The 15,634-nt window shown below is 37.0% G+C and overlaps 1 protein-coding gene across 6 annotated transcripts in view; it reads right to left on the bottom strand.

The window, feature by feature from the left end:
* ASXL3 (ASXL transcriptional regulator 3) overlaps window positions 1-15,634 on the bottom strand; it is a 69,967-nt gene that overhangs the window by 15,240 nt on the left and 39,093 nt on the right. For all 6 annotated transcript variants that reach the window (XM_014874345.2, XM_088174528.1, XM_088174508.1 and 3 more), the window contains exons 7-8: window positions 4,346-4,442; window positions 3,765-3,870 (exon numbers count right to left, since the gene is read on the bottom strand). In XM_014874345.2, the coding sequence (XP_014729831.2) occupies window positions 3,765-3,870; window positions 4,346-4,442 (203 nt within the window). The remainder of the gene's footprint in view (window positions 1-3,764; window positions 3,871-4,345; window positions 4,443-15,634) is intronic.

The following is a 15,634-nucleotide window of genomic DNA, read 5'->3' as shown; positions in this document are numbered from 1 at the left end:
AATTATTAAATCAGCAATAAAATTTGGAGGAGGTCTACCCAAAATTAGAGCTTTAATCTAGCTGATAGTACTATCCTTTCATGTAACTATCAAAAGTGAGAAAAGAAATAATACATTGACATAATATAACCCTTGCAATCTTGGGGCAACAAGCCAGAAGAATGTGGATTTCTAACAACATGCATCAGCAGATCCTAGATAAATGACTGCAGAATAAGATTTTGTATTTTTAAGAAAGCCAGAGAGAGGAAAAATGAACAAACATGAGGCAGTGGAAAAAGAACAAAAATGGATGGAAGTAAACTGCAACTGACAGTGCCATGATAAACAGCCTGCGTACAGATAAGAGCAAACACAAGATGCAATGCTTAGAGCTAACAGGGAAAAAGCACTCTCAAGTCTTTGATTGCCATCAACTGTGGAGTGTATGAAAATGTTTACAGAGATTCTCCATCTAGTAATAGTCCTTCTCTAAGTAGAAGGTGAAACTTAAATTTACTTAAGGAATATTAGAAGATCAAATTCGCTTAAGTCAGAGGAAAGATACTACTCTGATTGTAAAGTGAGCAAGTTAGACTGCAAGACAGATTCATTTTGCAGACAGTGCATGTGAGAAACAGCTCAGGAAAGCTTACAAATTCTGCTAGTTCAGTCAAATCAACATAGCTGAAAAGAGACAAAGTCTTATCATACTGAAAGCTAGTTTAAAAACCGAAGTGAAGAAAGGTAAGAGATTCACGGAGTCACAGGACATCCTGAGTTGAAAAGGATCCACAAGATCACCGAGTCCAACTCCTGCCTCTGCACAGGACTGCCCCATGAACCAACACAAGGTGGAAGCTACAGCAAACACTACCACTCAGTCAGTAAACAATGAGGAAAAATACTTAAAGTCAGCAAAGTACATCTGTCTATATAACAGCCAAGCAGAAGAATGTAAGTGAAACAATGCAAGCAGGGGAAAGGGCAGGGGGTACTAGATTCAATACTTCAGTCAAAATGGAAATTATGTGGAATATGACATTTTGCATAACAATGTTGATGTCAGAAACCTATGAAACCAAATGACACGTATCATCACAGACTGAGCGATCATCTGCCAACCACTAAGGCATCCAGCATTCAGCCAGCCCAGCAGGACTGCTGGCTCTGCAGAACTATGAGCATCATTCTCTGTGCCTGTGACAGCCATTTCTGACTGGAATGAAGAACTCCTGCATTGCTGGTAATAAACTTCTTGTGGAAGTCCCTACACCAGTGTCTTACACAGCCCTTTCCTACATGGAAGGTTAGTCACTGATTCTTCTCTTGACTTGCATAATGAGAAGCCATTATATTCTTTATCTGAAAACCTAACAAGTATTTTTTTGATACTGAAAGGATCAACACCTGGACTAAGCTGAAGTCTCAAAGCTGTTTACGAAGAAATTAAGCACTTTACAATAAGAAAATCTGACACATTAAGAGCCAAGAATTTTCGTTATATGTAAAGATAAGGTGCTGTATAAAAATAATACACTGGGGAAAAGCATCTAGCGAAGGTGCACAAAATAAAATACTAAAATGGATCTGTTCATTTCTTGCCTCATTTTCACTACATTTCCCAGTAGCCAAAGGCAGTGGATTGTGAGAAGTAGTACTGTTATTATAGAAACATTTTAGTTAATCTTTAAGATAATCAGTTATATGAAGGGTTCTCTGTGCCCTGGATTTCTTAAGTGAAAAACCACTAACAGCAAAACTAAGACAACTTAAGTAATGATTGTTCCCATTGATCAGTTTTTCTGTTAAGTATTATGCATACATTTGATAGAGTAGACAGTGAGGTAGATTGAGAACTGACTGAATGGCAGATTCCAGATGGTTGTAATCAGTGGCACAGGGTGTATTTGGAGGCCTGTCACTAGTGGTGTCCCCCAAGGCTCAATACTGGGCCCAATATTGTTTAACTTACTCATCAATGACCCAGATGAAGGGGTAGATGCCTCCTCAGAATGTTCACTGACAACACAAAGCTGGGATGAGTGGGCAATACACCAGGGCCTGTGCGGCCCTTCAGAAGGACCTTGACAGGTGGGAAAGGAGGGCAGAGAACTGCCTGAAATTCAGCAAAGGCAAGTGCAGGGTCCTGCACCTGGGGAGGAATAATTCCAGGCACCAGCACAGGCTGGGGGCTGACCTGCTGGGAAGCAGCTCTGCCAAGAAGGAGCTGAGGGTCCTGGTGGACAACGAGCTGTCTGTGAGCCAGCAGTGCCCTTGTGGCCAAGATGGTCAATGGTATCCTGGAAGCATTTAGGAAGAGTAGGAAGAGCATTCCAGCAGGTTGAGGGAGATGCTCCTGCCTCTCTGCTGTACCCTGGTGATGAGGCCACCTGTGGAGTGCTGTGTCCAGTTCTGGCTCCTTGGTACAAGAGAGACATGGAGCTTCTAGAGATGGTCCAGTGGAGGGCAACAAAGATGATTAAGGGTCTGGAGCATATCTCTGATGAGGACAGGCTGAGGGAGCTGGGCCTGCTCTGCCTTGAGAAGAGGCAACTGAAAGGAGACCTCATCAAAAAGTACCTAAAGGGAGAATGTCAAGAGGATGGAGCCAGGCTCTTCTCAGTGGTGCCAAACAATAGGACAAGAGATAATGGGCAGAAACTGAGGCACAGGAGATCCCACCTGAATATGACAAAGAACTTCTCTATGCAGTGAGCAGTGGAACAGATTGCCCAGAGAGGCTGTGGAGTCTTCCTCACTGGAAAACTGCCTGAATGCAATTTTGTGCCATGTGCTCAAAGATGATCCTGTTTGAGCAGGAAGCTTGGACCAGATGAGCGACTGCGGTCCCTTCCAACCTGACCCATTCTGTGGTTCAGTGATATAATTAAAAAACACTTTAATAAAAAGAAAGAATCAGTAATTTTTAAATAGCTAGTTTATACTTTATAATAAATTCTTAGCATTTTTATAAACAGAGATATAATTGTAAGTACTGATGAATTAGTTTTTAAAAATAATTTCTAAAAGGAAAATTCAAGGATTTTAAGATGTGAGTCTCCTTAAATTTTGTTTTTAAAAAAATGATGATAAGCAGTGAATCTTCAGCTGCTGAAGAATGCCATCTCTGTATCATCATCATCAAATTGAAATTGTGCTGACTCACCCCAGTTGTGCGCCTGGAGTGATACAATATTTAATTTTACTCAGTTAAAGGTATTTATTTATTCTTTGTATCTCACTTCTAAATTAGGTTAGTCATCGTCACTTTTATTTGTCTCAAGCTAATATTTGTTCTATGTCATATATTGTTCTCAGGCGAATGGGCCATCTCAGTCAAAAAATAAAAAGTTCTATTTCATTTTAGTAACCTTGCAACTAGCTTAGACAAAAATAAAACAAATTAAAACATATTACAGAAATATTGTTATTTGTCTTCTTGTCTGTAGAAGCTGTATTTATATTTTGCAGGAGGGAGGAATTGCCCTAATACTATCTTTTAAAAGATAATTAAAAATATTCATATGCTTGTGTCTTAAGCTCTCTTTGGAATGAATTTTTATGGATGAGTTATGACTCTTTAAAAATGCAATTGCAATGCAAGTGCAGACACATGACTGTAATTCTACCCACAACTTCTTCTATTGGGGAATGACTGCTCTTGATAACTGCTTTATTAAGTTTTACAGCATAGGACTGTGCTATGTGAAGCATAGAATTATATTTTCATTTCCTCCTAAACGAAAATATAAAAAAATCCTTTTATTTGCTTCAGTACTTACTTTTCACCATAAAACCTTTCAAAGAATTTTTCTTTCCAAGGTTCTGTTTTCTTTTCCTTTTCAATCTCTTGTCTGATGCGCAACTGCATTTCTGGTGTAAATTCTCCTAAAAAACAAATACTAACATATTGAACAAAAGTTGTCAAGGATTAATTCAATACGGGTAATTATAAATTGTGGATACAATGATGACGTACAGTGATTTCTGATACAGTCATCCAACAATGCCAAATGAAAATAATGGAAAAGAAAAGGGAGAGTGACATAGAAGGATTTAATTTACCATATACCATCAGTATTTCAAAGGTATATTGGCACGGTTTAGTTGCATGCATTCATGTTTCCAAGGCTGACAGTGATGAAAATACTTGTTGGTTTTTTTTTTAACTGTCAAAATAAGCTGTCACAGCAAGCTGCAAAAATGTACTCTAAATTCAAAATGGAATCAGCAATTTCTCTTTTGCTGAATTACCGGTCTATTACAGTGGCTATTCGAAAAGTGTTCCTCAAATGTAGAGAAAGAGACATTGCTCATAAAAACAATTAACCTTGGGCAAACCTGGGAGCAAGCAGAGAGTTACCTTCTGCCAGCCGCTGTTTCCACCCTTGCGCTGCATATGCGAAGAACTCGTTATTTAGAGCGGAGCTACTGAGGCGCAAAACTCCATCGCTCCCCATCTAGAAAATAAGGCGATGGCAGCAGAAGATAGTGTCAGAAACAGCGTCAGCCAAGATCACATCAAAGCAGAGTTTCAATTAGGGGAGATGGGGGAAGTGTAGGCAGTGGGAAGAACACAAAATGACTACTACTAAAGCAGCATTTTCATGACAGTCGTTGCTGTAAATGGAAGTGAGCTAATCCAGCATCAATGCGCTCTCTTCAGTCAGAAGTGTTACTGATGATAACACAGTTTACAACTGATTGATGTGCTTTAATCACAGCCCTGCCTTGAGACTATGTCTAGAGGCATTGTATGCAATCAAAAATCAAGATCATTATCGTACTTGTGCATCTGCCTATAATATGATACAAACCAAATTAATTAAATTCAATGAAGACAAGTAACTTTGCTGTTTCTAAATAAACCTAATACTCATACTAGCTAATAAGCTGTATTGGCCAAAGAGTGGATGACAGGCATCCTTAACAAAAGAACTGATGTAAACTCAGCACTGAAACTGAAAACAGCTCTACTAATAATTTTACAGGCATCAAAAGCGAAATCTGTGGAAGAACATTAGAATTATTCGTATTTTCTACATCTGTCAAATATTCAATTTTAAGACAACATTAAAAGTCTTAATCATAGTATTTTTCTACAATAATTTTTAAAAGCAATCCAACTATTGAGCTGTCTTTTACCACAAAACTTTATGTATATTTTCAGGTTTTTGAGGATATTTCTGTTTCCAAAAGAATTCTAATAATTGAAAAATGTAATTGTATTAAATAAATTAGCAGTGGGTATCACCTGTAGCATAATAAATAGACAGTAAAAAAAAAAGAAAGAAATTAGCAAATTAAAAGGAGAGGAAACAGTAGTAAAGGTAATGTAGCTAGAACAAATACTCTCACTGTTTTACATCCTTCCAGGTAAGTAAGAGATAAATGTTTGACAAAACTATTTGTATCTAGCACTAAAATCCAGCACATTTTCCAGCATATTAACAGATGTTTTAGCTAAGTAATATCCCCTAGTTCTCAGTGCCTGTTTCAAACAAGAGCCAGAAAGTTACAGGCATGCCAGAAACATTGAATGATACTCTGATGTAGTTACCTCATGGAGCTCTATATTTCACTGATAATACAGGCCCTATTCCGAGAAAAATTTGCTAATTTACTCGTTGCCTTGTTGGCATCCTGTCCCACAGCTACCTCAGAGGAGTAAACCAGAAAGATGTGAAGTAGTAACCAGAGAAATAGCAATTAGCATGGACTCTGAAAAACAGGCATTGCTAAAGGCATTTGATTACAGTAAGAAAATAAAGTGTGCATGTACAGAGCTCCTCAGCAGGATATGAACCTACAGAACTGCTGCCTGTGCTTTCCTGCTATATGGCATTGTTTTGCCAACATGTCACAGAAGTTGGATTTAAGTGGGTTGGATATGTAACGTTTCTGTACATCTCACGATGTGGGTTATGGAACATATGCATACTAATTACAGGTAGGCTATGACTAATGCTGAAACTAGAGGAACACTGGAAAGAAACAGTGAGACATGCAGGAGAAGCAGCAAGACAATAAAACCAGTGAGGTGAGACAGGTGATAACAAACGTGTACTTATTGTATAAATCATACTACCGTGACACATTATCTTCTTCCTGCACAAAGGAATTTTGCCAGAAATACTTAAATTCCACAATTAATACATTAAAGAGGGATTTTTAAATACCAGCCCCTCTTGTGCCTGAACAAACAAACCAGTATATGGTCAAAACCAGCACTTAGACAATTTTCCAGAAAGGTCAGATGCAAAGTCACAAAGAAAAGAATCACAAATTACTAAACAAACGACTTTTTGTTCCGCTAAGAAAGGTGTTGAAGCTACCCTAAGTTTCAACATAAAAGGAGATTAAATGGAAAGACTCACTTGCCAACATATGTTCTACTCCAATCTTTATTCAATTCAAGATTTTTTCTCTCAGCCTGACAGTGTTTTGCAAAAAAGAGTCATACAGACATTAAATTATAATAATATTTAACCACATTTAACTGCAGGCTGTGTCTGAAAGGTATGGACCTCCTGAAACTCCATGGCTCAGCTGATGACAAACAGTGTAGCCATATTGCCAACCAGATCAAAAGATCTCATAGAAAGTAATGATTTGGAGACAATAATTTTCTGTTAAATGAGCAAAATTATCCAACTTATTCTAAGGTCACACCTCTATTAGATTTCATGCAAAGCTGGAATGTACCACAATAGGTGGAAAGAGATTGCCACTTGTCAGCAGCAATCCACTATCAGATTGCATTAAACATAATTTGAAACTGCAGCCAAGTGTGATTGAGCTATTTCACCAGACTGCATAAATGAAGAGCATTATAAAGACTGCCAAGTTATATTACCATGTGAATACAAGAAGAACAGTATTAGCTTCATTTTAGCCCCATTGTTGTAAGGACCAGGAGAAAAGCAAGTTTTGCAGGAAGAGTTACTGCACCTTTTATTTTTGTTGGCTAATATACTTCAGAAAAAAGTGCCAAGTTTTTGGGTGCTAATTTCTTAAAAAAGTTTCAAAAGGAAACTGTGAACCCCAAGCTAAATGCTAGGAAAAGGTCCAAACAAATTCAAATGTGATCTAGTTCACCTGAGAAAAAAGCACAGGCTGGACCTTCAGAACAGAAAGCAAATGTTAGCAAGGTCATGGGTAAAGGACATTAGTTCTTGTGGACCAGAAAAAAACGCCAAATAGTAAGTATCTGTAAAAGAAATAAAAGGAAGGGGAAACAAACTCCCAAAAGAATAGCAAAAAGGGGGAATTATTTTGGTTACCTAAGAAGAAAAAATAGTATAGGCCAATTAACAATGGAAGTCCATTTGTGAACTGCATAAAAAAACTGATACATACTTCACTGACCACTTTAGGTATGAACTGCAGCAGTTTACAAATACTGGGGAACTAAGTCCACAAGACTGAAAAGATGATGTTAAAGATGCTTAGGTTAAGATATATAAGAGCAATGAAGTAAATATGAAGTCATTGACTGACTGCATGATAGTCATTGCCACTGATGAACCAGCAGAGAAGGGCCTTTCCAGAGACCTGTGTACATGGGTCCACATAATTGATGGAAGATTTATGTACCTAGAACAACCAAAATCTAAACACAAGAGCATCTGATGATACAGAAGGTGGAAATGCACTAATTAATTAGAGGAGAAGCTTACAACGATCTGTTTTGACACTAGTGAAAGAATCATTTCAGGCTTAAACATTATAAAGGGATGTATGAAAGCAGACATCATTATCTAGACTTGGTACACATATGGATACTAATGTTAAAAATGGAAGAAATAGAGTTGTGCAGCCCCAGTGACTTCGCCCAACTTGCTTAGGAAATTGAGATCAAAGAAAACATTTGCTGGGAATGGAACAGGAAGGATTTATTCAACCAGAAAAAGCTCAAAGAAAAGGATGAGGACAAGAACGCTAAAGAAAGTCATAATGGCCAAAGAGACAAAGCAAATAAAACAGAAATTCTGAAAATATTATAGAAGGAATAAGTGGATACCACTACTCAAACTAAATTAACAAGAAGTTCAATCTTTTAGCCATTTTCAGTCCATTTACACATTTCTACACAGTGAAAAACAGTTTGAACAAGTTGGAACAGAAAAAACCCAAGTAATTTTACATCTAGTTGTTTTGAAAGAGTCCATCAGAAGCAACAAAACTAAAAAAGATGTTTTATGTTTTTTCTCAATACCCTAGTCATGTGAAATCAGGCTAACATTTTTTATGCTCTGTTAAACTTCAAAGGATTAAGAGGTCATCCTTCTACAATGTTAGCTAACAATCTCTACTGGAATACTTTCTTACTTCACCTGGAGAATGCATTTTCACCCGAATCAACAAGTTAAAGTGGAAATTTTGAAGCCATGGAGTGTATTCACTTCTCTAAGCTCTGATGATAGAGACAGCACAATTAACCACCAGCTTTAAATTAGAATTTGGAGAAACATGCCAATAAAGCCGTTCTTAAATACACTGTTAATTTTTATGGTATTTAAAAATGCTGTCCAACAGAGACAGTGTGTTAATGAGCTGGAACAATAAACATTTCTGGGAAAGTTTATGTTTTATTCTGTCAGGCTTTAAATTTCTGGGTTTTTCTGATTAAGCACAATGTTAGAATTATGTTTTCTAATTAATACTTCCATGCAGAATTCACAATGGCTTTTGAAAATTCCTCTTTTTATTGGAAGCAAACAAAAAACCATGCAACCCCAAAACATATCTCTTAAAACCCAGCATCTATTTGCATTACAAAGCAAATATCAAACACTCTTATCAGAACAAACTGAGTAACCTTTCTAGAACAACTACTTCAATTATTTTCTTCCAAGTTTCACTGAAAATTCTCTTCTGAAAATAAGGCAGGGATTATTTTTTTAGCTCAACCTGAAGATGCACTTTGGTGTTTAGTAAGTATACAGTAATTACGGCATAGATCTGTACTGGTAGGTTATCTGACTTTGGCTAGAATCTGGAAAGACAAGGGATTAGTCAATCTATTATTTCTATATCTCTTTCAAATAATTCAAATTTCTCCTAATGTATTTATAAAATTTCTAATGATCCATTGTACACTGTTCTCGTGTAGTATACTGTATTTCTTACATGAAAGCTTATGTGTGAATATCATGTCATTTGACTAGAATCAGAGAATAGTTTGAGTTGGAAGGGACCTTTTAAAGGTCATCTAGACCAACCCTTCTGCAATGAGCAGGGATACACTGAACTATCAGAGGGACACATTCATCATCAGGTGCCTCAGATCCTCATCCAAACTGACCTTGAAAGTTTTCAACATGAGGCAGCTGCCACCTCCATGGGCAACCTCTTTCACTGTTTTATCACCATCTTCATAAAAACCTTTTTTCCTTCTATTTAATCTGAATCAATGCTCCTTCAGTTTAAAACCATTACCCCTCAGTCCTACAGCAACAGGCCCTGTAAAGAAGTTTTTTCCCCATTTTTTTAAAAGGCCCAGCCATCCCAATTCTCTCAGCCTTACAACAAAAATACCAAACAAAATCAAAACCAACCAATCAAAAAATACAAACACAAAAGTAATCAAAAAATCAGCAAAGGAAATGAAGATTCATCCAAATGAAGGGTCCAGTACTACTAATTTTTTATACCTTTTCTAAAAATTGCTAGTAACTCTATATTTTATCTTGGGGGAAGAACAATCCTATAATTCACATACTTTCCCAAAGGTGTGTAAAAGAAATTATGTACAAAAGATGGAGGAGATGAGAAAATACATTTTGATGCTTTTGCATTAAAGCTTCCAAAATATTAAAATGAAAAATTTAGGAGCATTTATATCACACACAGGAAACATTACATTTTATTTATGTGTGCAGAGAGACACCACTGCTGTTTTGTAACATGAATTTGTAACAAATTCAATTCTCCAGCGCTGGGCACCAGAATTCCACTGACCTGTGATTATTGTACAGTGCAGGTGGAACATCCGAAGATGCAGTAACTTTAGTGACTGACATTCTGAAGGCAGATACTTTAGAGAGCTTTATGCTCAAGTATTGACTTGATCTACATCATCTGTAAGGAGGACAACAGAGACTGTGTAATGAACCTCAGGAAGGTGTTGGTAGGTATTATACCTGCAAAACCTACCTTTTTCACTGTTCATGATGTCCCTCCACCTTCACCCTAAGAATATTGCCAGACATGAGACTGAGTGGATCAGAAGTGACAAGGAGGCTGTAGGAATCATCATGGAACCTAGGGATCTGTTGATACTTTTATCAGCAGTGATAGACATATACTGATAATGAATGAAGTGGTGGTTTAACAGATGCTATAGCAGAATGGCTTTGTCATTTTCAACACGTGGTGATGCCCCAAGAAGGTTTAGAGATATGGCAGTAGGCAAACAGAGATTGAAAACAGCTCTTGTGGAGAAAAGGAACATGCTCTATAGACAGACTTGCTTATTCTTCAAAATTTGAATGCTGTATTTATATGCACAGCTCAATAGTATGGGCAAATCAAATTCAAATAAATCCTGTTCTGTGATCCACTGCCAAAATAAGTTTATTTATAAAAGAAGGGGTTAAAGAAGAAGATAATGTGATGGAAGTGGTACATTTATTTCCGTCTTTGATGGTTGAACACCAATGCAAGAACTGCAAATGGTACGTAGGAGGACTTGGAAGATTCAGCTGACAATCGGCATTTCTGACTTAACTGGCAAAATGACGATCTGATAATTCATGACTGATAGTAATATAATAGATTAGGCTTGTTTGTGAAAAAAGAAGAAAAGAAAGAAAGACAAAAGAATTTTAAAAATGTGATTTAAGTAGGCATACTTTCATAAATTAGCAGAATTAGTTGGAAGAATCCAGAAGAACATAATGCTAGTGAAAAAGGAGTCAAAAAAACTGTCACAGTTCTTTAAATAAACAATGCTGACCACATGGAGTGCAAAGCCTCCTGCAAAGGAGTAATGGGATTGTACAATAAGACCACATTGTCTTAGTTAGGATCTCGCTGTTGATCTCACAGCATGTAGGGAATGAAAACGAGGTCAACTTACTAAGTAAGAATACCACAGCAGAACATGGTATAATGGGCCAAAATTAGACACAGTTGGAAAGGGACACATCAAACTCCAGAAGAAATAATTCTGTAAGTACATTAAAAGCAAGAAGATGATGAAAGAAAAAGACTGTTGTGCAACACTGGGGAATACTAGAGGAATACAGAGACAAAGCTAATGTTAAAACTTCCTTCTTTTTTTTCTATGAATCCTCACCACAAATCTACTGGGTTGAGGTGCTTAATACAATTAACATCAGCAACAAAAGGCAAAAGGGTCAGGACTGACCTTAAATAGGCAAGCAGCTCAACAAATATTACTTAAATGCATTCAAATCATCTGGATTTGATAGTCTAGCCTGTTAAATGCTTAGATACAAATCTATTTCAGAACTGTTAAAAGATGGATTTTGAAGAAATTATGAACACAAATGCAAAATTATACATGCTGGTTATACATATATAGCACATATGAATTACCTGTGTCTAAAGAAGGGAATAGGAACAGCTAAGGACTTACAGACCTAGCCAGCTTCAGAACTACATGGCCTATGCATAGACAACCCATTCTTTTTTGTGATACTCTAGGCTGTACTAAGATACTGGTAGGGACACATTCTAAACGGATACAACCCAGAATCTACATGGGATCTTTAATATTTTGAAGAAGTCAGGTGCTAGCCTCTCAGCTGACACAAGAAATCAGTGTTTAAATATCTGGCTTCTTCCCCGTCTTCATGCTCTGGAAAATATGTGCAATGGTTAAGGCACAAGATTGAATCATAGGATCATTTAGGTTGGAAAAAACCTTTAATACCATCAAGTCCAACCATTAACCCAGCACTGCCAAGCCCACCTCTGAACCATGTAAGGTATCACACCATACACAACTGCCTGAAAATTAACCAGGAGTTGAGCAACAGCCAACACAGATTTGTCAAGAGCAGGTTATGTCAGATCAGTCTATTTTCTCTCTGATAGCATAAAAGGCCTTGTGATAGAAGAGCAGCAGCACAAGTTGTGTATCTTGATCACAACAATGCAGCGTTGCTTAATATTTTCTTAAGCAAAGCCAGGATATATAAATTGCAATTAGGTCGCCAAAGAACTACTCAGAACTCTTTAGTTAGGAAACTATTGTTTATTTATTATCAACTGGGAGTCTGTGTATTCAGAGACATTATAAAAAGATGGAAGTAATTTGGAAATACTATCAGACAGAGAGCATGTAAAGAGAGCATCAGAATTCTCTTGATGGTTTTGTGAATTACTTTGGAAACAACAGGGATAAAGCAGGGCATTGCAATAGTGGCAAATGGGAAGTTTGACACTCTTGTATAATACAAAACTAGAGAAATGCAAAATAAGGAAACAGTGGCTATGTAATGGTTCTGTAGAAAAGTACTTGTATTGATGGACAGTTCACAAACTGAATGTAAGTCAACCTTGCAATTGCAAAGAAGGTGAGCACAACACTCTAAGTTACAAAGACTACTGTGTAAAAGCAGATAAATGAGTTTTGCTCTCCTTGGTGTTACTTACCAGTTGAGCTTTACATTCAATTCTGACAGATGCAACTCAGAACCCATGCAAAATGCAAAGGAGATAAATGAGGCTACGAACAGATTTAAGGTCCTAAATCTACCAAAACTGCATTATTATTGGCTTTTTCTCAAGAAAAAGAAACAGGGGCACAGCAATCTCCATACTCTACATGTAGATGACAAAAAGAACAAAGATTAACAGTTCAGAATTGCAGCAAGAAATATGCAGATCAGACCCCAAGTAAAAAGCTTTCTATTGGTGAAAACAATGAAACACTAGATTTCTTTGGACAGGCTGTGAATTCTCCACCACTGAACAGCCAAAAAAAAAGTTTTAGCCAATATAAAGAAAAGCAGGCATTGTTGATTTTGCCTTTGTATAGAGAAGACGAGATAAATTTTCCTTTTTTTGCCATGTTTTGTATGTCAACATGGTATAACAAAATTCCATCTATTAAAACATCATTAAAAAGAAAAATAGAAGTGCTCTTGCATATATTTAACTTCTGACCAATTGCCAACCTCCAATTTCAAAGAAAGGTGCTTAAGAGTCAGTCCTTGCATTATGACTTCCAGGCTTCTAACCTCTTAATGCCCTTCCAGTGGAGTCACTCTATGCAGTCAAATATAATTGACCACAGCTCGTGATTTGTATCTGAAAGAGCCCCTCATCTGGACAGTGTGACCTTCAGGAACACTGTGATTTCATAAGATAATGCCTTAGCTTGCCTGCATGCAATTAAAACCTTCAATTACACTCAGCTTCTGGAATCATCATTCTCAAACACAAACCCATTGTATCTGCTACCAGTTACGTTTCATGATCCTTCCTCATTCATGAATGACTTTTGTACTCACAGTTGATAGCTTGAGCTATGTTAAAAGTCAAGGTAGATACTTTCTTCCTTGAGGCTGAGTGTGGCAACCCCGTGCAAGAGATTTCTCATTAAGCCCAAGAGACAGAAATTCTCACTGGGAAATACTGAATGGCTGCAGAGACTAGTATTATAAAGCCATACACTTTGTCCATATCGATATTGTAGTACAAGGTACTAAAAAGTGAAACAGAACTTACTTCTATATGTGCTCCTGTTAGTCTCTGGACTGTTCATATTGTGACCGACACATTCTTCAGAAATTAATAAGATCTACTTGCACTTATAAAAGCCTAAATTCTCTGCAATAATGCAAAACAATCATTATCCTGTTCACTACTTTGGCTAATGACCTGGGAATCAATTATGTCAAGGAGTTATCCACAGCTAGAGCGCTCTTGTTAAATAATGGCAATTATAAAACTTAACTTCTATCCATCTGCAAAATACTTTTAAGTGAACTCGCATGTATTTATAGTAAGAAAATAATTGAGTAAGTTTCTCCATTTCCTATAAAATACTGCTGACTATTCAAGTACACCATTACCTATCTAAAAGTAATTTTTCCACTTATACAACTACTATTCAAAAGAGACTGTGATAAATGGGACCAAACTAAAATAATGCTCTAACAGTTGGCAAGTCTATAATAGAGAATGAATGTGAATGCACTTGGGTCAAAAGGAAAAGCAGCTGTAGTTGTCACAAAAAATCTGTAAGTTCTGTTAAACAATGGCTTCATTTCTGATGGTAGTGTTTCTGCTACACAACTCAATGCTAAGCAAAGATGCTGTATTTTACAGCATTTAGTCATATCTGAGTGGTACCATATGGTAACAATATCAGATCAAAGCAGAGGTTGAACTAACCCTTGATAATTGCAAGGAACACATCATGTAGATAAAGCTTGTGAAAGATCACATAATAGCCAATTACTAGGAAAGCTGTCAAATAAAAGTTTTCTACTTCTATTTAGTTTACCTGGCATAAGACTGAAAAAGGGAATTTTAATGTCCATAAATATTTTAGTCTGTTTGATATAACTGTGGCTACTACTCATATATATGCATCCACCATCTTTTATTTATATCAGTTGAACTGTGGCAGCAATCAATACTAACTTTTAGCATGCAAAAGATTTCCATGGCTTGGTTGTCTATTGTATGAAATACAGCAGTTGATTTTATTAAATTTGATGCTCTTCACTTTTAATTTTGTTCTGGTAGATTAAAAAGCTGAAGTCCAGTAATTTTTCTTTGGACATTTTTATGGCTTGTGCAAACTTTAGTGCTCTCCTCTGAGCTCTTTCCACAGCTTCTGAACTGAACTGGCCACACTTAATATTGAAGATGATGACTTAATAGTATTTATTTAATGAAAAGGGTATTTTGTTTTGTGTTGCCTCCCTGGTGTTGTTGTTGCTTAAAGGTTGACTGAACAGATGTTTCTGCTGAGCGGTCCATAATCATGACCATATTTTCTTTTCAAGTTTGATTTAGAAACTAGAAATGGAATAACCCACATAATTTCCGGTACAAAATGGTGTATGCTTTCCTACACTAAATCAAAGAATGGTTTGGGTTAGAAGAGACCTTAAAAGATCACCTAGTTCCAACCCCCTGCATGGCCTGAGACACCTTCCACTAGGCCAGGTTGCACAAAACCCCATCCCCAGGAAACACCTGTACATGTGATAGATAACCTATCAAGTTAAGGCACAAGCCTTTCATTCATTCCCAGACCTGAGAGAAGCACACTCAAAGTATTAACATGTTTGTGCTATTGAACTATAATAGCACACTTCAGCTAGAAATAAAAATCAGTTAGTTTTTAATATGTCCAAAGATGGAGAACTCACAACCCCTTTAACAGTGCCCTCAACAGCCTGCACCTGCACTAAAAAAACTTTTACTTCATGTCCTTTCGAAAGCTCCTGCTTTTTGGTTTGTACTTACTGCCTCTGGCAGTGCCCACATCCTTTCATACACATTGGTAAAAATGCCCCTGGCCCTGTTCTTACCTAGACAAAGTCCTACAATGGGACAAGGTACTCTAATTGTGGCCTTACAAATGCTGAGTTAGATGGGATGGTCTGTTAAACTCACATCACAATGGCATTCATGCCACTGCCTCTTCTCTGACCCAAAC

The sequence above is a fragment of the Sturnus vulgaris genome, chromosome 1 (genome assembly GCF_052056855.1).
Source record: "Sturnus vulgaris isolate bStuVul1 chromosome 1, bStuVul1.hap1, whole genome shotgun sequence".
In the NCBI taxonomy this organism is placed as follows: domain Eukaryota; kingdom Metazoa; phylum Chordata; class Aves; order Passeriformes; family Sturnidae; genus Sturnus; species Sturnus vulgaris.
This window is presented reverse-complemented; position numbering and strand designations above follow the sequence as displayed.